Source organism: Rana temporaria, chromosome 11, assembly GCF_905171775.1.
Source record: "Rana temporaria chromosome 11, aRanTem1.1, whole genome shotgun sequence".
Classification (NCBI taxonomy): Eukaryota; Metazoa; Chordata; class Amphibia; order Anura; family Ranidae; genus Rana; species Rana temporaria.
This window is the reverse complement of record NC_053499.1, coordinates 127,066,490-127,093,078: the sequence shown is the minus strand read 5'-3', so window position 1 is coordinate 127,093,078 and position 26,589 is coordinate 127,066,490. Positions and strand designations below refer to the sequence as shown.

The window sequence follows — 26,589 nt, the reverse complement described above, 5'->3', positions numbered from 1 at the left end:
TGGATGCGACCGTCGGAAGCCTCTCGGAAGACTGTCAATCAAGAAGGAACGCCCGCTCCCGAAGACCTATACCCGGAAGCGACGGAGAAGATGAATCTCGAAAACTGTAAGTACGGATCATATTTTAAAACAAATAGCCGATTCCCCTAGACACAACGAGCAGGAATCTAAGGGGAAAATAGAAAAAAAAAAAGGAATTGGGTGAACTCCCGCTTTAAGTTTTTTTTTTTTTTTTTTTTACCTGCGTTTACATGCGTTTTAAATATTATATACTATTGATTTTTTTTTTTTTGTTTCATTTGGTTTAAGGAACCTGTTTGTTAGATCCACACAGTCATGACTGTAAGATTTCTGTACTTGTAACATAAAGGCATTTAAAGTCCAAACTGGACAAAACCGCTCAATGAATCAAATTGATTCCACCTTCCCACATGCCTGTTTAATTCCTTGTCACTTAGATACCCAACAGTCCAGAACCAATTATTAAATTAGGTCGAATTAAATCAACCTGTCATTGTGCTCTCTCGTCGCGCTAGACTCCCAAAGTGTCAAATGAGACAAAAAAAAATCAAATATAATAAATAAATAAAGACCAGCTTCATAAATGTGCCATGTTTCAATGTAATTCAATCTCAACTCACTAAGGCAACAGAAATGCGTTTCAGCGTACTGCAAAGCATTGTGCGTCGAGGAGCGCTGCATCAGGAAAAAAAATTGTCAGGTGTTGTTTTCAGTGCACGGGGTGTGTTGATGGCCAAATTATTAATGTGCTGCTTTAATGCAGCAAATATGAACACATGGCATAACCCTTTTTAGGCATGTGCAAAAGGGAAAAATTTGTTTTGTTTTAGTTCGTTATTTAATTAATTTTGTTAAGTTAGATTCGTTTTCGACCAAATTTCAAAAAATCCGGTCGAATTCGAAAATATCTCGACCGGATTCCAGTGGCGACTGGTGCTCAAAATTTTTGGGGGGGCGCAAAGGAAAAAAAAATTGCAGTCTCACTGTGCCCAAACGCAGCCACTGTTCTATGCCATCGAACGCAGCCACTGTGCCATCAATTTGCACCACTGTGCCATGCCATCAAATGCAGCCACTGTGCCATCAATTCGCACCACTCTGCCATGCCATTAAACGCAGTCACTGTGCCATCCATTGTCCCCACTGTGCCATGCCATTAAACGCAGCCACTGTGCCATCCATTGTCACCACTGTGCCATGCCATTAAACGCAGCCACTGTGCCATCCATTGTCACTACTGTGCCATGCCATTAAACGCAGCCACTGTGCCATCCATTGTCACCACTGTGCCATGCCATTAAACGCAGCCACTGTGCCATCCATTGTCACCACTGTGCCATGCTATTAAACGCAGCCACTGTGCCATCCATTGTCACCACTGTGCCATGCCATTAAACGCAGCCACTGTGCCATCCATTGTCACCACTGTGCCAAGCCATTAAACGCAGCCATTGTGCCACCCATTGTCACCACTGTGCCATGCCATTAAACGCAGCCACTGTGCCATCCATTGTCACCACTGTGCCATGCCATTAAATGCAGCCACTGTGCCATCCATTGTCACCACTATGCCCTTTAATGGTCGCCGCTGTGCCAATGGTCGCCTCTGTGCCAATTGTCCCCACTGTGCCCTGTAAATTGCTTTCTCCCCGCCCGGCACCACTTACCTTTACTGGAGTCAGGCATCTACGTCCCACGATGTCTTCTCCCGCCCTCGATGACTGACAGGCGTCTCAGCCAATCAGGTTACCGGTAGCCAGAACCGGCCAACCTGATTGGCTGAGACACCTGTCATCTTATCCAATGGGCGTACAGTCTGTGCGCTCCGAGAATAAGCTTCCGGGACCCGAGGGCTGTATTGGGAAAGCCTATCAGAGCTGTTGGCTTTGATAGACATTTCCGTACAGCCAACCAGCTGGCGTTATTCAGATGGCCGGACATGAGCGCTGACCAACTGAATAACAGCGGCAGCGACGAAAATAACATAGATTCGTGCAATGCATGAATCTATGTTATTTCAGTGGCGGTGAGAGCCAGAGGGGGCGGCGCTCCAGCGCCCTCTATGGACGAACCGCCACTGCCGGATTCTAAAACAAATAGTCTCTTTTCGAATATAATTTGTTTTCGAATTCGATTCGAATAGAATTTTTTTTTTCGAATTCCGATCGAATTTTGTCCGCGGGTTTTCGATTCGGAATCTAAAACGTTCGTTCGGATTCGGTAAATTCGTTAATATTGCAATTCGGGAATTCGTATGCATGCGAATGTCCGAATAATTAAAAATTTGTCCGAATTTCGATTCGGAACCAAACTAAATGCACATGCCTAACCCTTTTTAACAGGTGTGCTGCGGTGCACTGCAAAGATGTAAAGGTTGCCTTAATTACTGCTTCACATGTCTGTGAAATCCCCACCTAACTTACTTGACATAAGGGAGCATTGGTGAAGGTCCTTTAAAAAATGCCGCCACAACACCGAGTACAGGCAGCTGAATCCTATACAGTTGAACCTCGGATTACAAGCATAATCCGTTCCAGGCGTATGCTCATAATCCAAAGTACTGGCATATCAAAGCGAGTTTTCCCATTGAAGTCAATAGAAACGAAAATAATTAGTTCAATGGGATGCAATACCGAATGCGGCCAGAGGTGGGAGGGGCCAGAGAGTGCTGAAAACATCTGAAAAGGCCAGAGGAAACTTCATTTGGCCTGCGCCCCCGTACTTCAGGCCAAATGAGGTACTGCAGGCCTATTTTCGGCTCTGCTCGGCTTCCGCACCCCCGTACCTCAGGCCAAATGAGGTACTGCAGGCCTATTTAGCTTGAATTCTGCTCGTCTTGCAAGTCAACACTCGCAAACCGAGTCAGAATTTAAAGGGGTTGTAAAGGTTTGTCTATTATTTTTTAAATAGGTTCCTTTAAGCTAGTGCATTGTTGGTTCACTTACCTTTTCCTTCGATTGCCCTTCTAAACTGAGGAAAAAATAAAATATAAATGTTATATATGTTTTGGGGGGATATTTATTATAGCAAAAAGTAAAAAATATTGCATTTTTTTCAAAATTGTCGCTCTATTTTTGTTTAAAGCGCAAAAAATAAAAACCGCAGAGGTGATAAAATACCACCAAAAGAAAGCTCTATTTGTGGGGGGGAAGTACGCCAATTTTGTTTGGGAGCCACGTCGCACGACCGCGCAATTGTCTGTTAAAGCGAAGCAGTGCCGAATCGCAAAACCTGGCCTGGGCATTTAGCTGCAAAATGGTCCGGGGCCTAAGTGGTTAATTTTCAATCCAAATGCTACCTGTCTTAATGGGTTACAGTCCTGTACTATCTGGGGGCACGTTAATTAATTGCTGGCTTGGGAATTAATTATTTGGTAACTGGAGGGGTAATACTAAAACTGACCATATGGGTAGAATTTTGCACAAAAATTGTTAAGAGAAGGTTCCAAGAAAACTCCTTACGCCTCATACACACGATCGTTTTTTCCATCGGAAAACTTGGTGACGTACAACACTACGACGAGCCTAGAAAAATTAAAGGGGTTGTAAAGGTACAATTTTGTTTCCTAAATAGCTTCCTTAACTTAGTGCAGTCCTCCTTTACTTACCTCATCCTTCCATTTTGCGTTTAAATGTCCTTCTTTCTTCTGAGAAATCCTCACTTCCTGTTCTTCTGTCTGTAACTCCACACAGTAATGCGAGGCTTTCTCCCTGGTGTGAATGACTGCCTTTACCTCTGTGTATTATGAGGTTGTGCAGAAATCAAGTATGGAAACAAATAGATTTTCTTTAGACTGACTTCATAGAGCAGGGGTGCCAGGAGTGGAGGAGAGAGCTGGTAGAAGAAGGAGATACAAGCATGTGCCCAGTGTTAAAACTGACCTGCACAGTGATTTTGACAAGTACTGTTAGGCCGCGTACACACGGTCGGACAAAACCGATGAGAATGGACCGAGGTTCAGTTTCATCGGTCCAAACCGACCGTGTGTATATCCCATCGGTCTGTTGTCCAAAATTTCTAAACATGCTTTAAAATCAAACCGATGGCCCGCTGCCCGATCGGTCCAAACTGATGGTTAGTACAGAAAGCATCGGTTCAAAACCTGCGCATGCTCAGAATCAAGTCGACGCATGCTTGGAAGCATTGAACGTCGTTTAATTCAGCACGTCGTGTGTTTGACGTCACCGCGTTCTGACCCGATCGGTTTTTGGAATGATGGTGTGTACACACATTAGATCATCAGGCCACTTCATCGGTGAACCGATGAAAACGGTCCGTCGGACCATTCTCATCGGTTTGGAACGACCGTGTGTACGCGGCCTAAGAGACTGCTTGGTGTAAGATCCCCTAAGCTTGCAGTTTGGCATCTTTTCCCTGGGAGATGGATTACCTTTTCCCGGTACTGCCTAGGTTACATGTTAGTGTAAAGATTGCTGAAAAAGATTTACAAGAAAAATTGAGCGACTTTGCTGCGACTTAAAGCAATGCCTGTGTAATCTTGAGGTCTTTGGGCCTCAAGTCGCATCAAAGTCAGACCAAAGTAGTGTTGGTACTCATTTGTCATGCGGCTTTTCAGTCCCAAGTTGCAAAACAAGTTGCACAAGTGTGAAAGGGGCCTAAAGAAAATTAGGTCCAGAAGTGACAACTGAAAAGCAACTGCAGCAAATGTTTTCCTGCAAAAGATCTGCCTCTGACCATTTCATAGTAAGGATTATTGTTAGTTCTCTGATCTTAGAGAATAACAAAAACTTGCAGCCTAGAGGACTACAGATACTATAAAATGAGCTCTTGTAGTTACAGCTACAGCTCCCACCTTCCTCTGCTACACAAAGGTTATTACACATGGCCACCAGCAGAGGTCTCACTTCAGTGTAAGAAAATGGTTTGCTATTTCCCTGCGATCGCAAGACGAGAGGGTTCACTCCAAAAATATACAGTATTTACATCAGTTCATCTAAAATGGATATTCCAGTCTTTGTTATATGTTGAAGAGTTGAATCATATATCAATTTGTATATTTTTTAGGGAGATCTCTGTGCTTGAGTTTCTGGGTGTGCACAGCCACTGGTACTATGATGAGGTAGGGCCACTCTCTTTATATTATTATTTTTGTATATTTATTTATTTTATTTTCATTCCAGTGGAAGGAAATGTACCATTCAAAGATGGATGGGATGACCCCAACTCTCTGGCGGCAGAAACAGATTTTTCTATTGGAGCATACAAGACATGTGAGGCCTCGTACACACGATCGGTTAAACCGATGAGAATGGTCTGATGGACCATTTTCATCGGTCAAAACCGATCATGTGTGGGCCCCATTGGTTATTTATCCATAGGTTAAAAAAAAGCAATCTTGTTTTAAATTTAACCAATGGATTCCTAACCGATGGGAAAAAAATGATCGTTAGTAGGCACAACCATTGGTTAAAAATCTACGCATGCTCAGAATCAAGTCGACGCATGCTTGGAAGCATTGAACTTCCTTTTTTTCAGCACGTCGTTGTGTTTTACGTCACCGCGTTCTGACACAATCGGTGTGAAGGTGCGACAGACCATTAGTCGGCTTCATCGGTTAACCGATGAAAACGGTCCATCGGTCCGTTCTCATCGGATGGACCGATCGTGTGTACGCGGCATAACAGGCCCGGAGCTGACTAAGCCCCCCAAACTGCACTTATGGATGGAATATGATTTATGGATCGATCGACTGTTTAATAACTTACATTCCATATTAACATGCAGCAAAACAAAGTGGCCCAAAATAGCCCACTGCAGGACCTTAAGAAGGGTATTGCAGTATACTGTATGAAACATGGTAGACGACATCTTATACCAGCTCTTGGCTACTTTTAAAATATATTTGTAATTGCCTAAGGATAAAGTTTGAAGCATAAACTGACAATCCTGGTTGGTATTTATGTATTGCAACACATGGATGGACTTCATGTGGTTCGGACTTTATGGGCCTAAAAAAAAAAAAAAAAACTGACCCCCGAAACTCACATTCAATGCTCATAAGAGAAAAAGCCTCTGTGGAGGACAGTTCTAGGGTAATATGGTATGAATGACTGCCTTTACCTCTGTGTATTATGAGGTTGTGCAGAAATCAAGTAGGGAAACAAATAGAATTTTTTTAGACTGACTTCATAGAGCAGGGGTGCCCAACCGCTGGCTCACGTGCCACATGTAGCTCACAGCGCCCTCTGATGTGGTCCTGCAACCTCCTGCTCTGCCATGGCGGGTCGGCAAGCCCAGATCGTGGGTTCCCGACCTGCCATTCCAGAGCATCAGTGAAGAATGGAGCCGGCTGCAGAGGAAACATGCAGCTGCAGTAGAAAGCAGAGTCAATGCTTCAAGTATAGCGCCGGTTCCGGTCACAAGCGGAGTGATACCAAATGCACTCTGCCTGGGGCAGCAGCAGACAGGCAGCCGTACCTGCTTGGGGGACAGCAGCAGCCAGGAAGCCATACCCACTTAGGAGACAGCAGCAGCCAGACAGGCAGCCATACCCACCTGGGGGACAGCAGCAGCCAGACAAGAAGCCATACCCGCCTGGGGGACAGAGGCAGCTGTTCCTGCTTGGGGGACAGCAGCAGTCAGGCAGCCATACCCGCCCGGGGGACAGCAGCAGCAGCCAGGCAGGAAGCCATACCCACTTAGGAGAGAGCAGCAGCCAGACAGGCAGCCATACCCACCTGGGGGACAGCAGCAGCCAGACAGGCAACCATACCCACCCGGGGGACAGCAGCAGCCAGACAAGCAGCCATACCTGCCTGGGGGACAGCAGCCAGGAAGCCGTACCCACTTGAGGGACAGCAGCAGCCAGGCAGACATACCCGCCTGGGGGACAGCAGCAGCCAGGCAGCCATACCCACCTGGGGGACAGCAGCAGCCAGGCAACCATACCCACCTGGGGGACAGCAGCAGCCAGGCAGCCATATCCACCTAGGGGACAGTAGCAACCAGGCAGGCCTCCATACCTGCCTGGGGGACAGCACTAGCCAGGCAGGAAGCCATAACCATTCAGGAGACAGCAGCAGCCAGACAGGCAACCATACCCGCCTGGGGGACAGCAGAAGCCAGACAGGCAGCCATACCCACCTTGGGGACAGCAGCAGCCATCGATACCTGCAGGAATCCTGAGGAAGAAGTGAAGATTGAGGTCAGTTTTTAATTCAAATCAAACGGCAATGGGAATATCTGTTCTCTACACTGGTACACTAGCTACACTGTGCTGCTTTCAAACTGATCCTCAGGTGCAGTGCTGCACTGAGTCACAGACTTCTGTTATTACCGGCAGGTTTGGTGTGCTTTCAGAAAGTGCACCATACCTACAAAATATAATAGAATTTATGTCAAAGTGCAGCGAACCCACAGGTAAGCCACAGGTGCACTACGCTGCACTTGCGGTGCGGGTAAACTGCAGCACATCAGTGTGAAGGCAGCCTTAGGACCCTTTCACACTATCAGTCCTGTTGGGTCCACCTGTCTGTTTTTCAGGTGGACCCAAGTGGACCCTCCATGCACCCCTATGGAGCGGCAAATCTAAACAGATTTGTGTCTGTTTACACCCGCCTACCTCCAATCTGCTAAAAAAAAAAAAACTGAAGGTGATCTGTCCCCCTCCATCTGGGAGAATGGAATTGGAGGGCACATAGAGTAGAGCGGGCTGTGTCCCTGTCTGCTCTGCATATGCAGCGTGGACACAGACCTGTCATCTGCTCATTCTGCTCTTTGTGCACAAAGCAAGGTCCATAAAGACATGTATGAGCGAGTTTGGGCTGGAGGTACCTGACTGGTCTTCACAGAGTCCTGACCTCAACCTGATAGAACACCTTTGAGATGAATTAGAGCAGAGACTGCGAGCCAAGGCTTTCTTGTCCAACATCAGTGCCTGACCTCACAAATGTGCTTCTGGAAGAACGGTCAAACATTCCCATAGACACCCTCCTAAACCATGTGGACAGCCTTTTTAGAAGAGTTGAATCTGTTATAGCTGCAAAGAGTAAGCCAACTCAATATCGAACACTATGGAGTAAGACTGGGATGCCATCAAAATTCATGTGCGTGTAAAGGCAGGTGTCCCAAAACTTTTGACAATGCAGTGTATATAACAAAAACTCTTTCAATGGTATTTTGAACAGACCAACAGGGAAAGAGTAAAGGAAGTTCAAGGAGTTGTAAAGGCATTCCATGCATTAAGATAAAAAGCTTTCTGTGTGTAGAGGCCTCCCCAGCACCCCTAATACTTGCCTGAGCCCCATCTTTGTCCAGCGATGTCCACGAGTCCCTTGGTCATAAGAGACTCTCCCTCCTGATTGGGTGAGACACAGCAGTTGCGCCATTGGCTCCCGTGGCTGTCAATCAGACAGCCTTCCCAGAAGAGTTGAAGCTGTTAAAGCTGCAAAGGGAGGGCCAACGCAATATTGAACCCTACGGACTAAGACTGGAATGCCATTACAGTTCATGTGCGTGTAAAGGCAGGTGTCCCAAAACTTTTGGTATGTCATCCACAGTACCAGTAGAAGAAGACTGTAATAAAAATGTTCTGAATGCCACAATATACCCAACTCCCTCTCTTGCGCTCTCTTGAAGAATGCAAAGATTCATATACAGACTATTGATGATTGCGATTTTTGGGTTTGTCAAGGAAACTAATTTGCATAGCTTGGGCATATTTAGTAAGGTAGACTTTTACATTTTTTACAATAGTTTGGTTGATTTTGGATTTTTAGCAAGGGAAGCACTGTTTGGAAGAAAAATGTTATACACCTGTGCGTGTTATACGCCGATAAATACAGTATATACACCAAAGCAGTGGCAGCTAAACTTTTTGGGGGGCGGCAAACAAACTCCCCCCAGGTCCGCACTTAGGCTCCATGCACACTGAAGCAAAAAAAGCTATAAAAAAACGCCAGTAGCTTTGCAGGGAGTCTTTCAACTTTTTTTAGCGTTGTTGCAATAGCGTTTATTAGCGTTTTTCAGTGTAGCGTCTTTTAGCTTTTATTTATTTATTTATTTATTTTTTCAATGGATAAAAAAACGCTAAAAAACTTTGGCGCCAGCATTTTTGAGCGTTTTTTTCCGCCGAAAAACTGCACTTTGAACGCAAATTTCGGGCGTTCAGAAAAAAGCCAATAAACTCCAAAGCTCATTAACACTAAAAACCGCCCAGGTGTGCATGGGCACATAGGCTAACCTAGAGTTCAGTTTATGGGCTTTTAACCACTTCATTACTGGGCACTTAAACCCCCTTCGTGCCCAGACCAATTTTCAGCTTTCAGCGCTGAAGCATTTTGAATGACAATTGCACGGTCATGCTACACTGTACCCAAATTATATTTTTATCATTTTTTTCCCACAAATAGAGCTTTCTTTTGGTGGTATTTGATCATCTCTACGATTTTTATTTTTTGTGCTATAAACCAAAAAAAGACAGAAAATTTTGAAAAAAAACACTATGGCCCGGATTCACAAAGCACGTACGCAGACATATATCGAGATACGCCGCGTAAGTGCAAATATGCGGCGTCGTATCTATGCGCCGGACTTTGAAACCAAGATACGCCTGAAAATAGGCTTCATCCGACCGACGTAACTTTCCTAGAGTGGGCGCATATTTACGCTGGACGTATTTGGCACACCCGTTGATTTTCTATTCACATATGCAAATGAGGGAGATACGCCGATTCACGAACATACGTCCGTCCGACACAGTGCGCGTAAAGTCCTACGTCCGGCGTAAAGTTATGCCCCATAAAGCAGGTGTAAGTCAGCAGCATCCATGCAAATGGCTGCACCAGGGAACACAAGCCGGCGTATATTACGTAGTTTACGTAGGACGTGAATATGACTAGGCGTAGGTTACGTTCACGCCGTAGGCAGTGATCCGGCGTATCTTAGGGAGTAGTTCCGACGTGATTCTGAGCATGCGCACTGGGTTGCGTCCACGGGACGGCGCATGCGCCGTTCATTATACGTATCTGTGTTATTGACTCAGCCAATTATTTGCATGGCTCACGCCCACTTCCACTTACGACGACTTACGCCTAAGAAACCCAGCGCAGGTTTGGCAGCACTGGCTTTGTGAATCCAGTGCTTGCCTCTCTGCGCTACGTCGGCGTAGCGTAAAGGAGATACGCTACGGCGGCATAAATATGCGCCGATGTATGTGAATCCGGGCCTATATTTTTTACTTTTTGTTATAAAAATGTCCCATTTTTTTTTTATATTTTTTTAAAATAAGGGATAGATTAATGACTTATTTTTTATTTTTTACTAATAATGGCGGCGATCTGCGATTTTTTTTTGTCAGGCCTGCGATATTGCGGCGGACACATCGGACACTTTTGACACAATTTTGGGACCATTCACATTTATACAGCGATCAGTGCTATAAAAATGCACTAATTACTGTATAAATGTGACTGGCAGGGAAGGAGTTAACACTAGGGGGTGAGGAAGGGGTTAAATGTATTCCCTGGTTGTGTTCTAACTGTGTGGGGGGAGGGGACTGACTGGGGGAGGTGACCGATACTGTGTCCCTATGTACAAGAGACACAGCATCGGTCTCCTCTCTCCCTGACAGGACGTGGAGTCTGTGTTTACACACAGAGCTCCACGTCCCTGCTGTCACCGCCGATCGCGGGTACCTGGCGGACATTGAAGCCGCCAGGCACGCGCATCGGCATCTTAGCGATGCGCCGGGCACAGTGGGAATGCACATAAAAGGACGTCCACCCGGCAGTTGAGAGCCACGCTGTGGCGTCTTTCGTCTATAGCGCGACTCTCTAGTGGTTAAAAAAAGCCCAAAACGCCAATAAACTACAGTTCAGTGTGCATGGAGCCTTATCCTTCCATGGTCACGGCGCCGCGGATTCTCCTACTGGCCAACCCGATCCGCCTCCTGTCCGGATTGGCTGGGAGGAGAAGCAAGAAGACAATTGTGAATATTGATTATTTGCAAGTGGGTGGGTTTGGGGCGTAGTGCTTTGCCCCCCCCCCCCCCGAGCCCAACCTTTTCCAAGCCAATTAGAGCCTCAGGCTCTAATCATGTGGCTTGAAAAAAAATCAACTCATAGAAACCTAGTGATGTAAGATGAAATTGATATTTTGCTTTATGCAGAGTTAGGGCTAGATTCATAAAGCCCGCCGTAAGTTTGTGCGGGCGTAGCGTATCTGAGATACGATACGCCGCCGTAACTTAGTGAGACTGGGGCTGGATTCACAAAGAACCTGCGCCCTAAGTTACAGCGCCGTAGCGTACATCTGCCGGCGTAAGCGCGCCGAATTCAAATTCTGAAGAGGTAGGCAGATTTTATGTAAATAAAACATGACCCCACGTAAATGACGTTTCTCACGAACGGCGCATGTGCCGTCCATGAACGTATCCCAGTGCGCATGCTCCTAATCACGTCGCAAATAGTCAATGCTTTCGACGTGGATGTAATTTACGCAAAGCCCTATTCGCAAACGACTTACGCAAACAACGTAAAATTTTCAAAATTCGACAGGGGAACGACGTCCATACTTAACATTGGCTATGCCTCATATAGCAGGAGTAACGTTACGCTGGAAAAAGCCTTACGCAAACGACGTAAAAAAATCCGCCGGGCGCACGTACGTTTCTGAATCGGCGTATCCAGCTCATTTGCATATTCTACGCTGAAATCGACGGCAGCACCACCTAGCAGCCAGCGTAAATATGCAACTAAGATACGACGGCGTAAGAGACTTACGCCAGTCGGATCTTAGCCTAATTTCGGCGTATCTTGCTTTCTGAATACAGAAAGAAGATACGCCGGCGCAGCTTTGAATTTACGCGGCGTATCAATAGATACGCCGGCGTAAATTCTTGCTGAATCTAGCCCTTAATCTTTATGAAATGTAACCCATATGATCATTAATAAAATGTGTTTACAGTATGAAGTATGACATGTGTTGTTTGGCTGGGCCTGAGTCCAGAAAGTATATTGTTACCATCAAGAGACATAGACCATTATTAGAAGCAATTACCATTATAACACTCGTCTCCAACATCTGTTTTTTTCCTATTGCTTCCTAAAACTGATTAATTTGTTCGCACAAAATCTAGTTATTGTAATAATTTATCAAACCTAATTACATACTGCAGGACTGTACAGACTTTACAGAGCACTGCAGCATTCATTCATTCATGCCCTGGCCCTGAAGAAGCTTAGGGGTGATATCCATAACACGATCATATGGATAGATGGTTAAATGGACTACGGCCAGTCTGGGGAGAAGCCAATTGGGCTATTACTGTGTTTTTTGATTGTAGCCTGGAACCCTGCCCATATGGGAAGGGAAAAAAATGGCAATTTATGCCAAGAAATGAGCACATAAGGGGAATATTTGCTGAGCGGAGTGGTTTTTAGTAAATGCATGTAAAACAGAACATGAAAACATTTCAAGAGCCAGGTGCTGATATTTTTATTGTAATCAGTAGAAGCCCATGCTTCCTGGCACCATAAAACAGACTTTTCACAATAAAAATACATTTTAATAGAATAATCTGATTTGTATTGTTATCTGTAATATATGAGTAAAATGCAGAAATATATTACTTGTGTTAACCACTTCATGACCAGGGCATTTTTTTTCTATTCAGCACTGCGCTACTTAAAGCGGGGGTTCACCCTATCGACGGGAAAAAAAAAAATTTTCTTTTACCTTAAAATCAGGCATTGTAGCGCGAGCTACAGTATGCCTGTCCCGAATTTTTTACCCCCGTACTCACCTTGTAGTCGTCCATCGAAGATACCGGGGAATGGGCGTGCCTATGGAGACGGAGGATGATTGACGGCCGGCTCTGGCGCGTCACGCTTCTCCGGAAATAGCCGAAATAGGCTTGGTCTTCACGACGCGTGCGCATAGCCTGTGCGCAGGCGCCGTGAAGAGCCGAGACCTACTCCGGCTGTCTTCGGGGAGAGTGACGTGCCAGGGCCAGCCGTCAATCATCCTCCCTCTCCATAGGCACGCCCATTCCCCGCGGGAGCCGAAATCTACGATGGACGACTACAAGGTGAGTACAGGGTTAAAAAAATCGGGACAGGCATACTGTAGCTCGCGCTACAATGCCTGTCTCGATGGTAAAATGTGTCGGGGGGGGGTGAACTACCGCTTTAACCTGCCTAGCGGTATTCCAGAGTCTGGCTCGGGGTGAGATTTTTGTGCTGCGATCGGTAACCCCGAGCCAGACTCAAGTCCTGCGGGAACGCGTGGGAACGGAGTTCCTGCACTTTTTTCAAAGCAGGAACGCAGTTCCCTTTGCAGGACTAGAGCAGCCGAGCCGCCCGAGCCAATCCTTCACTAAGCGGCGATGCCCAACTCGAGTCACTGTCAGGGGCAGGCGACCTCATCTGGAATATGCAGTTCAGTTTTGGGCACCAGTTCTCAAAAAGGATATCGGAGAACTGGAGAAAGTGCAGAGAAGAGCAACCAAACTGATAAGAGGCATGGAGGAGCTCAGCTATGAGGAAAGATTAGAGGAACTAAATTTATTCACTCTTGAGAAGAGGAGAATAAGGGGGGATATGATCAACATGTACAAATATATAAGAGGTCCATACAGTGAACTTGGTGTTGAGTTATTCACTTTACGGTCATCACTGAGGACAAGGGGGCACTCTTTACGTCTAGAGGAAAAGAGATTTCACCTCCAAATACGGAAAGGTTTTTTCACAGTAAGAGCTGTGAAAATGTGGAACAGACTCCCTCCAGAGGTGGTTCTGGCCAGCTCAGTAGATTGCTTTAAGAAAGGTCTGGATTCTTTCCTAAATGTACAGAATATAACTGAGTACTAAGATTTGTAGGTATAGTTGATCCAGGGTAAATCCGATTGCCTCTCGGGGGATCAGGAAGGAATTTTTTCCCCTGCTGTAGCAAATTGGATCATGCTCCGCTGGGGTTTTTTGCCTTCCTCTGGATCAACTGTGGGTATAGAGTTGGGTGTATAGGATTTTACTGTGTTTTTTTATTTTGTTTTTTTGTGGTTGAACTGGATGGACTTGTGTCTTTTTTCAACCTGACTAACTATGTAACTATGTAACCATAGTAATCCTTTATGTTACTGGCCGCTTCCTGTATATGGATTCATCGGGTAGTGTGTGGGTATTCCATCACTTCCTCGATGCCGCAATGTCTCCTGGGAGCTTTTGTCATTGTTCCCTGGAGACATTGCGGAGGTCTGCCGCGAGTTATCGCAAGATTAAGCCCCCATTCACATCTAGGCGTTTTAACGCCTGTAGTGCTACGCCGCTGCCGCCAGAGGGATGAAAACACATGTCCCTCTATGGAGATGGTTCACATCTCTACGCCGAACGCCGGACGCCGGACGCCTGCCGCCTGAAAAAAGGTCCCGGACCTTTTTTTCAGGCGGCTTTCAGCGTTCGGCTAGGAGATGGGAACCATCTCCATAGAGGGGGTCAATCTGGGGCACATCTAGGCGGACAATACCGGAGTACAAAACGGTACAAAACGCCGCTATTTGTACCGCGATTTGCGGCGACAAAACGCCGCGAATTTGTCTGCCTAGGTGTGAATGGAGCCTTAGAAAGAACTTTCTTACGAAATCCCGCGATAACTCGCGGCAGACCTCCGCAATGTCTCCTGGGAACAATAACAAAAGCTCCCAGGAGACATTGCGGCATCGAGGAAGTGACGGAATACCCGCACACTGCCCGATGAATCCATATACAGGAAGCGGCCAGTAACATAAAGGATTACTAAGATACAGTGGATCGAAAAAACATGCGGTTTAGTAATTATGCATATGAGCGTATCATTTTTTTTTTTGGTGGGGGAGTGGATCTTGGGTGGGAGTTCCCACACTTTTTTCCCCAGGACTTGACCCCTGATCCACAGGCACAAGTTACTTACCTTGTCCCTGGATCCTGCGATGCCTCCCTGCCGTGTGAGCGAGCGGGTCCTCGCTCAATTCACACAGTGTCCCGCCGATCTCCGTTCCCTGCGACGTTACGACGCACGGGGGCGGAGAACGGTGCCAAATTCAAAAAAGTTAATAAACACATTACATAAAGTATACTGTAATCTTATAGATTACAGTACTGTATGTAAAACAAAAAAAACAAAAACACAACCCCTTTGTCCCTAGTGGTCTGCCCAGTGTCCTACATGCACTTTAATCAAATTAAAACTGTTCTTTCTGCAGCTTCCCTGGCTTCTCCAGGCCAATCTAGTCACTTTTCCTCCCGACCAATCTGGTCTTAGGACCTGCTTCCTATCCTGATTGGCCTGGAGGAGGAAGACAATCACAAATGTTGATTTGCTAATGTCACAAGTTTGTGGGCTCGGGGCGCAGTGCTCTAAGCCCCGAGCCCAACCTTTTAGGAGCCAGTTGGAGCCTACCCACCCGCACTTACCCCATCCAAGTCGCAGGCGGCTTCCCCAGCTTCTACTCCAGACCAATCCAGTCACTTCTCCTCCCAGCCAATCCGGTCTTAGGACCTGATTCCTGTCCTGATTGTCTTGGAGGAGGAGAAGGAAGACAATAGTAAATGTTGATTCGCCAATGTCACAAGTGGGTGGGCTCAGGGCGCAGTGCTCTACGCCCAGAGCCCAACCTTGTTGAAGTCAATTGGAGCCTCAGGCTCTAATCATGTGCTTAAAAAAATAAAGAAAATATAGAAATTCCATGCGTCTGGTGCCCTGCATGGAGATTAGGGGCCGCACAAAGAGATTAGGGGGTGGCGCCCCTGTGCCCCTTATGGACCGGCCGTGGCTGCTAGATAGGTTAGTCTTAGATTGTGGATACCTGTAGAGTTACAGGGCCTGATCCACAAAAACCCTGCGTAACTTAACTTTTGACATTTAAGTTACACCGCCGCAAAATCTCTACCTAAGTGCACGATCCACAAAGCACTTACCTAGAAATTTTGAGCGGTGTAACTTAAATCCGTCTGGCGCAAGGCGTTCCTAATCTAATGGGGCGAGTCCCATTTAAATTAGGTGCGCTCCCGTGCCGGACGTACTGCGCATGCTCCCGATGTTATTTTCCCAACGTGCTTTGCGCGGTTTTACGTTACGCTGAGTTTTGTGAATCGCGCCGGGTAAAAAAAGTTGCGTCGGGAAAAAAAAGAGATGCGGCGGGAAAAAAAAAAAATTGACAGCGTCGCGGGAAAGAAGGGTCTACTTTTACATGGTGTACTAACTTTACACTTTGTAAAAGCAGCCCTAATTTTGCGACGGCAAACTAATACTTACAGAGAAAAAACGAAGCGTAAAAGCTTCGTGGATCTCCGTAAGTGCTAATTTGCATACCCGACGCTGGATTTCGACGAGAAATGCCCCCAGCGGCGGCTGCGGTACTGCATCCTAAGATCCGACAGTGTAAGTCCCTTACACATGTCGGATCTTCTGCCTATCTATGAGAAACTGATTCTGTGGATCAGTTCCATAGATAGAAACAGATGGCGACAGTGTGACTCAGGGGGCAGCTTCCAGGGGCCGCACCCCTCTGATTCCTATCTGTCTCCCACAGAGGAGGGGGGATGGCGGCGGTGTGAGTCAGGGGGGGCAGTTTTCAGGGGCCACACCCCTCTAATTCCCTTCTGTCTTTTGCAGGGGGATGGTGGCGGTGTGACTTAGGGGGCAGCTTCCAGGGGCTGAGCCCCTCTGATTCCCATCTGTCTCCCGAAAGGAATGGGGGGATGGTGGTGGTGTGAGTCAGGGGGCAGCTTCCAGTGTCCTGCACACCTCTGATTCTCGTCTGTCTCCCATAGGGGGAGGGGGGTTGGCACGGTGTGACTCAGGGGGCAGCTTCCAGGGGATGCACCCCTCTGAATACCGTCTTCCGTGGGGGAGGGGGTGGCAGCGGTGTGACTCAGGGGGCAGCTTCCAGGAGCTGCACCCCTCTGATTCCCATCTGTCTTTCATGGGGGGATGGCGGGGAATGGGGGGATGGCGGTGGTGTGAGTCAGGGGGCAGCTTCCAGTGTCCCGCACCCCTCTGATTCTCATCTGTCTCCCATAGGGGGAGGGGGGTTGGCACGGTGTGACTAAGGGGGCATCTTCCAGAGGCCACACCCCTCTGATTCCCATCTCTCGTGGGGGGGGGGTGGCAGCGGTGTAAGTCAGGGGCAGCTTCCAGGGGCCACGCCCCTCTGATTCCCATCTCTCGTGGGGGTGTGGGGTGTGGCGGCGGTGTAAGTCAGGGGCAGCTTCCAGAGGCCACACCCCTCTGATTCCCATCTCTCGTGGGGGGGGGGGGGTGGCGGCGGTGTAAGTCAGGGGCAGCTTCCAGAGGCCACACCCCTCTGATTCCCATCTCTCGTGGGGGAGGGGGGTGGCGGCGGTGTAAGTCAGGGGGCAGCTTCCAGGGGCCACACCCCTCTGATTCCCATCTGTCTCCCATGGGGGGATGGGGGGGGGCAGGTTTGTTTGCCGACCCCCCAAAGTATGAAGCACCCGCCTCCATTGCTCATAGAGAGATAAGTCCAGGGACACCTCCATGGGTTGGAGACAGGGGCGGACTGACCATTGAGTCACTCGGGCACTGCCCGAGGGCCCCATGCCATTAGGGGGCCCCTTTAGGGTTGCCAGGCTCAGTAAAACCAGGCACAGTATGTAAAAATCTATGTTTTTTTACATCTGTCCCTGATATGTCTGAAACCGACATGCTTTTGATGTGAAAATCCCGAGATTGTAGCTGTCCCGCCTCTGCACTGCCTCCTGGCGTGGTGGCCATCTGTAAGCCCAGGGGCCCCATAATCTTCTATTGCCCGGGGGCCCCATGAGTTGTCAGTCCGCCCCTGGTTGCAGAAATATAGTTATTTTTTATAGATAAAAAGTTGTATATTTTTTCCTTCCATACACTTTCTTTCCTCTCCTGTCATTATAAGAATGGCGAAGCAGGTGAGACCCCCATTGTCTTCTATGGACGCGCCTGGTCCCCGAGTCCTCTCAGCGCTCCACATTGCTCGCCCCCGCCTCACAGAACTCTTCTGGGTTAACTAGGTGAATGCGCGCTCCCGCCTTGAAGCCCGTTCTCCCGGGACCGGCATGGGCGGGGTTTGCCTAAATAAAGGCGTGGTCACTCACAAAGCACCTGCCAAGCTCTTCGCTCCCCTGCAGCTTCCTTCGTCCCCGTTGGGCAGCGTTACTGCAGGGGGCGTGTCTTGGGCGTGTTTTGTGGCTGTCGGGGCGTGGCTCGGTGCAGGGGGCGGGCTGCGCTCCCCCTCCCCAGTGTCAGACATGTGTGAGCAGGCAGCCCGGTACTGCAGGTCCAGCGTCCACAAGCTCCTGCAGCAGCAGCACTCTCAGAGCCGGGCACTGGACGGACTTCTCCGCTGGATCGTCACCAAGATGACCGACAAGACCGAGCGAGAACTGCGGGGAGAGGAGGCGCTGAGCGGGGTGCAGGGCATGACCAACCCGGGCACCAGGAGGGGCATCTCCGTCATCCTGGATGTGAGTACACCTGATGGATGGATGGGCATTGTCGGCACTGATCGCAGTGTGTGTGGCCAAACTTATCCATGTTCTGATAGGACAGGCTGATTCCCGATCTGATAGGAAGGACTGATCCCCGATCTGATAGGACAGACTGATCCCCGATCTGATAGGACAGACCGATCCCCGATCTGATAGGAAGGACTGATCCCCGATCTGATAGGAAGGACTGATCCCCGATCTGATAGGAAGGACTGATCCCCGATCTGATAGGAAGGACTGATCCCCAATCTGATAGGAAGGACTGATCCCCGATCTGATAGGACAGACCGATCCCCGATCTGATAGGAAGGACTGATCCCCGATCTGATAGGACAGGCTGATCCCCGATCTGATAGGAAGGACTGATCCCCGATCTGATAGGACAGGCTGATCCCCGATCTGATAGGACAGACTGATCCCCGATCTGATAGGACAGGCTGATCCCCGATCTGATAGAAAGGACTGATCCCCGATCTGATAGGACAGACTGATCCCCGATCTGATAGGAAGGACTGATCCCCGATCTGATAGGACAGGCTGATCCCCGATCTGATAGGACAGACTGATCCCCGATCTGATAGGACAGGCTGATCCCCGATCTGATAGAAAGGACTGATCCCCGATCTGATAGGAAGGACTGATCCCCGATCTGATAGGACAGGCTGATCTCCGATCTGATAGGACAGACTGATCCCCGATCTGATAGGACAAACTGATCCCCGATCTGATAGGACAAACTGATCCCCGATCTGATAGGACAGACTGATCCCCGATCTGATAGGAAGGACTGATCTCCGATCTGATAGGACGGACTGATCCCCGATCTGATAGGAAGGACTGATCCCCGATCTGATAGGACAGACTGATCTCTGATCTGATAGGACAGACTGATCCCCGATCTGATAGGACAGACTGATCCCCGATCTGATAGGACAGACTGATCCCCGATCTGATAGGACGGACTGATCCCCGATCTGATAGGAAGGACTGATCCCCGATCTGATAGGACAGACTGATCTCTGATCTGATAGGACAGACTGATCCCCGATCTGATAGGACAGACTGATCCCCGATCTGATAGGACAGACTGATCCCCGATCTGATAGAACAGACTGATCCCCGATCTGATAGGACGAACTGATCCCAGATCTGATAGGACAGACTGATCCCCGATCTGATAGGACAGACTGATCCCCGATCTGATAGGACAGACTGATCCCCCGATCTGATAGGACAGGCTGATCCCCGATCTGATAGGAAGAACTGATCCCCGATCTGATAGGAAGAACTGATCCCCCGAGATCTGATAGGACAGGCTGATCCCCCGAGATCTGATAGGACAGGCTGATCCCCCGAGATCTGATAGGACAGGCTGATCCCCCGAGATCTGATAGGAAAGACTGATCCCCGATCTGATAGGACAGACTGATCCCTGATCTGATAGGAAAGACTGATCCCCGATCTGATAGGAAGGACTGATCCCTGATCTGATAGGACAGATTGATCTCCGATCTGATAGGACAGACTGATCTCCGATCTGATAGGAAGGACTGATCCCTGATCTGATAGGACAGGCTGATCCCCAATCTGATAGGACAGGCTGATCCCCGATCTGATAGGACAGACTGATCTCCGATCTGATAGGACAGACTGATCTCCGATCTGATAGGAAGGACTGATCCCTGATCTGATAGGACAGACTGATCCCCGATCTGATAGGAAGGACTGATCCCTGATCTGATAGGACAGACTGATCTCCGATCTGATAGGAAGGACTGATCCCTGATCTGATAGGACAGACTGATCCCCGATCTGATAGGACAGACTGATCCCCCGAGATCTGATAGGACAGGCTGATCCCCGATCTGATAGGAAAGACTGATCCCCGATCTGATAGGACAGGCTGATCCCCGATCTGATAGGAAGGACTGATCCCCGATCTGATAGGACAGACTGATCCCCGATCTGATAGGAAGGACTGATCCCTGATCTGATAGGACAGGCTGATCTCCGATCTGATAGGACAGACTGATCCCCGATCTGATAGGAAGGACTGATCCCTGATCTGATAGGACAGACTGATCCCCGATCTGATAGGACAGACTGATCCCCCGAGATCTGATAGGACAGGCTGATCCCTGATCTGATAGGAAAGACTGATCCCCGATCTGATAGGACAGGCTGATCCCCGATCTGATAGGAAGGACTGATCCCCGATCTGATAGGAAGGACTGATCCCTGATCTGATAGGACAGACTGATCTCCGATCTGATAGGAAGGACTGATCCCTGATCTGATAGGACAGACTGATCCCCGATCTGATAGGACAGACTGATCCCCCGAGATCTGATAGGACAGGCTGATCCCTGATCTGATAGGAAAGACTGATCCCCGATCTGATAGGACAGACTGATCCCCGATCTGATAGGAAGGACTGATCCCCGATCTGATAGGAAGGACTGATCCCCGATCTGATAGGACACACTGATCTCCGATCTGATAGGACAGACTGATCTCCGATCTGATAGGAAGGACTGATCCCCGATCTGATAGATTTCTAAACACAGCCAAACCGATCTTCATACAAAGTGTGACCGATCGATATTACTGTAAGTCTGATTGTACAATCTCCTCTATGGTGGGCATACACACCTCAGTATAAGATCTATTTCATTTTCAATCAATCTCTGGTAGGCAACACAATCGCTCACATTTCTGTTTCCACCATTCAAGCTCATAATCTGATCCATTAAAATCTGATTGGATGAGAGCAGCCGGTCAATGGAAAACAATCAATCAAAACTATTCTAAATCAAACCTGAATTGATTGTAAGGGAAGTCCTGGCTATGGGAAAGTTTGCTACAGTCATCGTTTTATTGAATTGCATGTCGATCAGATAATGGGATTGAAGTGTGTGTGTCCGGCGTTAGATCTACTGACAGCTCCGGGGGGGGGGGGGAGGGGGGCATTATAAATAATGGGATTATTATATAGGAGCCGACGGAATGGAAGACGCAGGGAATGTGGGGAAAAGAGACTTTTACTGATTTGCTAAAACTGGAGCATTCGGAATCTGGGACAACTGTGCATGGTAAGGGTAACCAATCAGCTTCTAACTTTAGCTTGTTCATATAAAACCTAGAAGCTGATTGGTTACTATGCAAAGCTGCACCAGATTCTGCTACAGATTTATAGGTCCTCCTTTATATGGGGGTAATGTACTAAAGGCAAATAGACTGATTTTCCAAGTGCGGTTGCTCCAGAGCTTAGTAAGCAGAAGCTTTGCTGACTTCCATCATCCAATCACGTGCAAGCAAAATTGCATTTTTTTTTTCCCTTGCATATGATTGGGTATTCTTTGTAAAGTGAAGCTTTACCTCATGTGCCTTCAGTAATTCAACCCCACTATGGATCTGTCATTATAAATATTATTTTTTTTTTACTTTTTTGTTTGAAGTGTCAGAAAGTAACAGTTGATTGATGTCGTCACTCAGCAGTGCGGTGACATGCGGTACATTTTTTGCCTCCAAGTGCGACATGCGTACATTTTACTGGCAGATTACCGCACCTCCTGGGGGGGCATAAAATACCATAGTTTCCTATGGACTTGCAGCTACCTCTATATATGCAGTGCATGAAAAACCTGCCAGTCACCATGAATGAGCCCCTATGGCAGTGATGGTGAACCTTGGATCCCCAGATGCTTTGGAACTACATTTCCCATGATGCTCGGCTAAACTACAGAGTGCATGAGCATCATGGGAAATGTAGTTCAAAAACCTCTGGAGTGCCAAGGTTCACCATCACTGCCCCTATAGGGTCCTTTCACTGCATAGAAAAACTCACCGCAAAGCATGGAACATACCGTATATACTCAAGAATAAGCCGACCCGAATATAAGCCGAGGCACCTAATTTTACCACAAAAAACTGGGAAAACGTATTGACTCAAGTATAAGCCTAGGGTGTCCATCTGCATGCCTCACGGTGCCCATGCCTCACGGTGCCCATGCCTCACTGTGCCCATGCCTCACTGTGTCCACGACTAGACTTACGCTTAACATGAGAGTATATAGAAGGTGTGCCCGGTTTTGAAAAATCAGTTCTCCCCAGCCGTAGGTCCCCTATGACAGCAAACTTTGCACACGTGTAGAGGAGAAATGGGGCTACATGTGTGCCAAGTTTCGGGTCCAGGGGCCCTACGGCTGGCCAGTACCGAGTCCCCAAATTTACTGGAGAAATTACTGTTTCTACATGGGAGTCTATGGATGGGGTGCCCAAATTTGAAAAATCGGTGCTCCCCGGAAAACAAACTGTGCACACTTCATTCCATGTATTTATATGCGTGTAGAAATGTCCTATAAACGCAGGTATGCCATTGTCAGTGTGGATGAGGCCACGTCTCTGGCTCTACCAGGGACTCCAATGCTGAGGTTTTAGTGCTTCCGTGTCCATCTACCTCCTATCAGGCCTCGTACACACGACCGAGTTTCTCGGCAAAAACCAGCAAGAAACTTGCTGGTTTTTTTTTTTTGACGAGGAAACTGTCGAGGATCTCGGCGAGCCAAAAAGAGAGCAAGTCTTCTTTTTCCTCGACGGGAATGGGGAAATTTGGCTCGCCGAGATCCTCGACAGCCTAACAAGGAACTCCACGAGCAAAACGATGTGTTTCGCCCGTCGAGTTTCTCGGTCGTGTGTACGAGGCTTAAGCGTTATGGAAAAGTGGTGGGGAGGGGGAGGGGCTGGTGGTGTCACATTTTTTCCCCTCTTATTTTTTTCTTCCTTAACCATTTCAGCCCCATGACCAGGCCATTTTTTGTGACACGGCACTGTTTCGTTTTAACTGACAATTGCGCGGTCGTGCAACGTTGTACCCAAACAAAATTGGCGTCCTTTTTTCCCCACAAATAGAGCTTTCTTTTGGTGGTATTTGATCACCTCTGCGTTTTTTTTATTTTTTGCGCTATAAACAAAAAAAGAATGACAATTTAGAAAAAAAACACAATATTTTATACTTTTTGCTATAATAAATATCCCCATTTTTTTTTAAAAAAGCTATTTTTTTTCTCAGTTTAGTTCGATACGTATTCTTCTACATATTTTTCTCAGTTTCCGCTGATACGTATTCTTCTACATATTTTTGTTAATACAAATCACAATAAACGTTTATTGATTGGTTTGCGCAAAAGTTATAGCGTTTACAAAATAGGGGATAGATTTATAGAATTTTTATTATTATTTATTCTTTACTAGCAATGGCGACAATCTGTGATTTTTTATCGGGACTGTGACATTATGGCGACACATCGGACACTTTAGACATGTTTTTGGGACCATTGTCATTTATACAGCGATTAGTGCTATAAAAATGTCAGCAAAAATGGGGTTAAAACAGGCAGTGAGGAGGTGTCCAATCACTTGCTCACCGCCGGTCAGTAGCTACCGGAGTGCGATACGAACGTGGATCAGGCTTCAGAGGCAAGGGACGCATTTCTAAGGCTGCATTCACACCTCCGCGACAAGATACGCCGCGTACGCGGCGTATTTTGCCGCGATTGTGTAACTTTTTTTTTTTTTTTTTTTTTTTAACAAAGCCTTCCCATTGCTTTGTATGGCCGAACGCCAATGCCGCCTGAAAAAAAGGGTGTGGGACTTTTTTTCAGGCGGCAGGCGTACGGCGTCTATGAGATGTGAACCATCTCATAGACAGCAATGGGAATTCTCCCCTCCAGCGGCACTAGCGTCCGGCGTCGGGCGTTTTGTCGCGGAGGTGTGAATGGGGCCTTAATCTTCCCTAACGTGCATTCACACAGGCGATTAGTGCATCCAGCCACAGAACTCATCAGGGGTGAGCCTGTACAATGCAATGACAGGCTGACAGCGGCTGCAGCTATTTGTGACTATTCACGCTGCCAGTGATCGTCCGCAGTGATCCTAGCTAAACACACACAATGCATTCACCTACCATCACTACAGGTCATCCCAAACTGAGTGAATGGCCACGAATAGCTGCAACTTTTTTTGACTATTCAGGCTGCCAGTGATCACCTGCAGTGATCCTAGCTGAGCACACATAATGGATCCACCTACCATCACTACAAGCGATCCCAAGCTGAGTGTATGGCCACAAATAGCTGCGGCTACTCAGCCCATACAAGACAATGACAGGCTGACAGCTGCTGCAGCTTTTTGTGACTATTCACGCTGCCAGCGATCGCCTGCAGTGATTCTAGCTGAACACATGTAATGCATCCACCTACCATCACTACAAGCGATCCTAAGCTGAGTGAACGGCCATGAATAGCTGCGGCTGCTGAGCCCATATAAGACAATGACAAGCTGACAGCGGACACAGCTATTGGTGAGTGTTCACACAGAGAAAAGCTGCAGCAACTGTCAGCCTGTCATTGTTTTGTATAGACTGAGCGGCTGCAGCTATTCACATATACCTGTCATTCCTGCCACAGGAATCTGTTGCTGCTGGAAATCGCAGGGCGTGCTCATCTCCGTCTGAAAGATGCCTCCAGCCCTTGTTTTTATTTTTTCCTCATCCTTTGTCATATCTCAAAACTGCTGATCTTCTGCAGCCTCTTTACAGCCACATCCGGTCTACATGCTCTCCAGTGATGACTGTATGTGGTCTTTAAATCTCATCTCCAGGGAGAATAAAAATCCTTCCTTGTAGAGCGGCTTCCCTGGCACTGCAGGGGTTAAATGTTCATTTAGGTCTGTGGGGGAGCAGAAACAGCACTTTTACTTACCTGATCCTCCGCTTCCCCAAGCGATCTCCTCTCCCCAGATGCTGTGGACTGTCCCTTGGTGTCTATTGGACTCGATGAGGTCAGAGGACCTGTGATCACCACACCAGAGCATGGGGGGGAAGAGGCTACAGGGACAGGCCTGGCAGTATTGAGGATGAGATAATTAAAAGTTTTTTTCCCCCTCCTATGGGCATTTAACCCTTGCAGTGCCCTTTTTGTTTTCCCGGCGTTCAGCTTTAAGAATGTCTGATGGTGACAGCCATGCACCAGACCTGTGTGTTGAGATGGTCATGTAACAGGGTGACAACGCAGGAGCACAGTCAGCATACAGGGAAAGAGTGTTGTCACCCTGTAAGGATCACCAGCATAGGCGTGCGCAAGGGATGTGCCAGGTGTGCCTGGGCAAACCCTAATCCTGGGGTTGGAAACCTGTCAATGGTGGGCAGGTGACAGGTAAACGGCGATCCTTCCTTGCCGACCCTCAGAACCTGGCAGGAGAGGTGGCGGGGGTGGAATTTGGTGGAACCGATCTGTATTTTCATCCTGCAGCAGATGAAAGTAGGCTTCTCCTCCTCTCCCTTTTGTCAACAATCAGCTGTCACAGAAGGAAAATATAGGGGATCGGTACTAATATATGCCACCCCTCCTTTCCCTGTTCCTCTTCCTTCTGTTGCCCGTGTCCCCCATGTGCTCCCTTTCTCCCCCTTCCTCCCATTGTTTTAGGATGGAGGGTGGGGAAGAGGCCGGTAAATATGTCAAACGCATATATGTTGGAGCTTTGGGGTGCACACCTTAATGCAATAGGCTGCGCACACCTATGATCACCGGGGATTATTTTTTACATAAGAATGTGATTTAAAAAGATTGAAAAGGGGGAGCTGCGGTGGCTCAACGCGATTGGCACTGCGCTGACAAGCCATTCACCTCTGCAGCTAGGGGTTCGGATCCCGGTCTCAGCTACATGTAAATTGAGTTTGGTGGTCTCAGCCCGGCTCCCGGTGGGTGTGCTATGCGAGGTAAGCCTGTGCTTAGTACGCCCACCCCCCTCCCACAAAAACCACCACACTTAAATTGAGTTAACATGCACGCACTTTGACCACGCGGTCTCTAAAAAGAGAGGCGAAGGACTAACGGTGCTGGTTGAGCGAGCTAGATCCTCTCACTCCCTTATAGGGAGTCCCTCTGGCCCGTTGGGCTTCAAAGCGGAGCAGGTAGGGCGGGCTGTGTGGGAGGACTCCCTCACACACCCGCCATTGTCACCCGGGGCATGGAGAAAGGTGGCAGATTGCCTCTGGGGGAGGCCTGCCTACTCCCAACTCCTGCAGTCCGGC

General features: G+C 47.9%; 1 protein-coding gene across 2 annotated transcripts in view; it reads left to right on the top strand.

Annotated features, from left to right (window-relative positions):
• The first annotated feature begins 18,231 nt into the window (after positions 1 to 18,231).
• Positions 18,232 to 26,589, top strand: part of NECAB2 (N-terminal EF-hand calcium binding protein 2) — a 270,428-nt gene continuing 262,070 nt past the window's right edge. The window contains exon 1 of one of the 2 annotated variants that reach the window (XM_040329099.1): positions 18,232 to 18,473. In XM_040329099.1, the coding sequence (XP_040185033.1) occupies positions 18,258 to 18,473 (216 nt within the window). In that variant the 5' untranslated portion in view covers positions 18,232 to 18,257. The remainder of the gene's footprint in view (positions 18,474 to 26,589) is intronic. The other variant, XM_040329100.1, reaches the window with a different exon arrangement.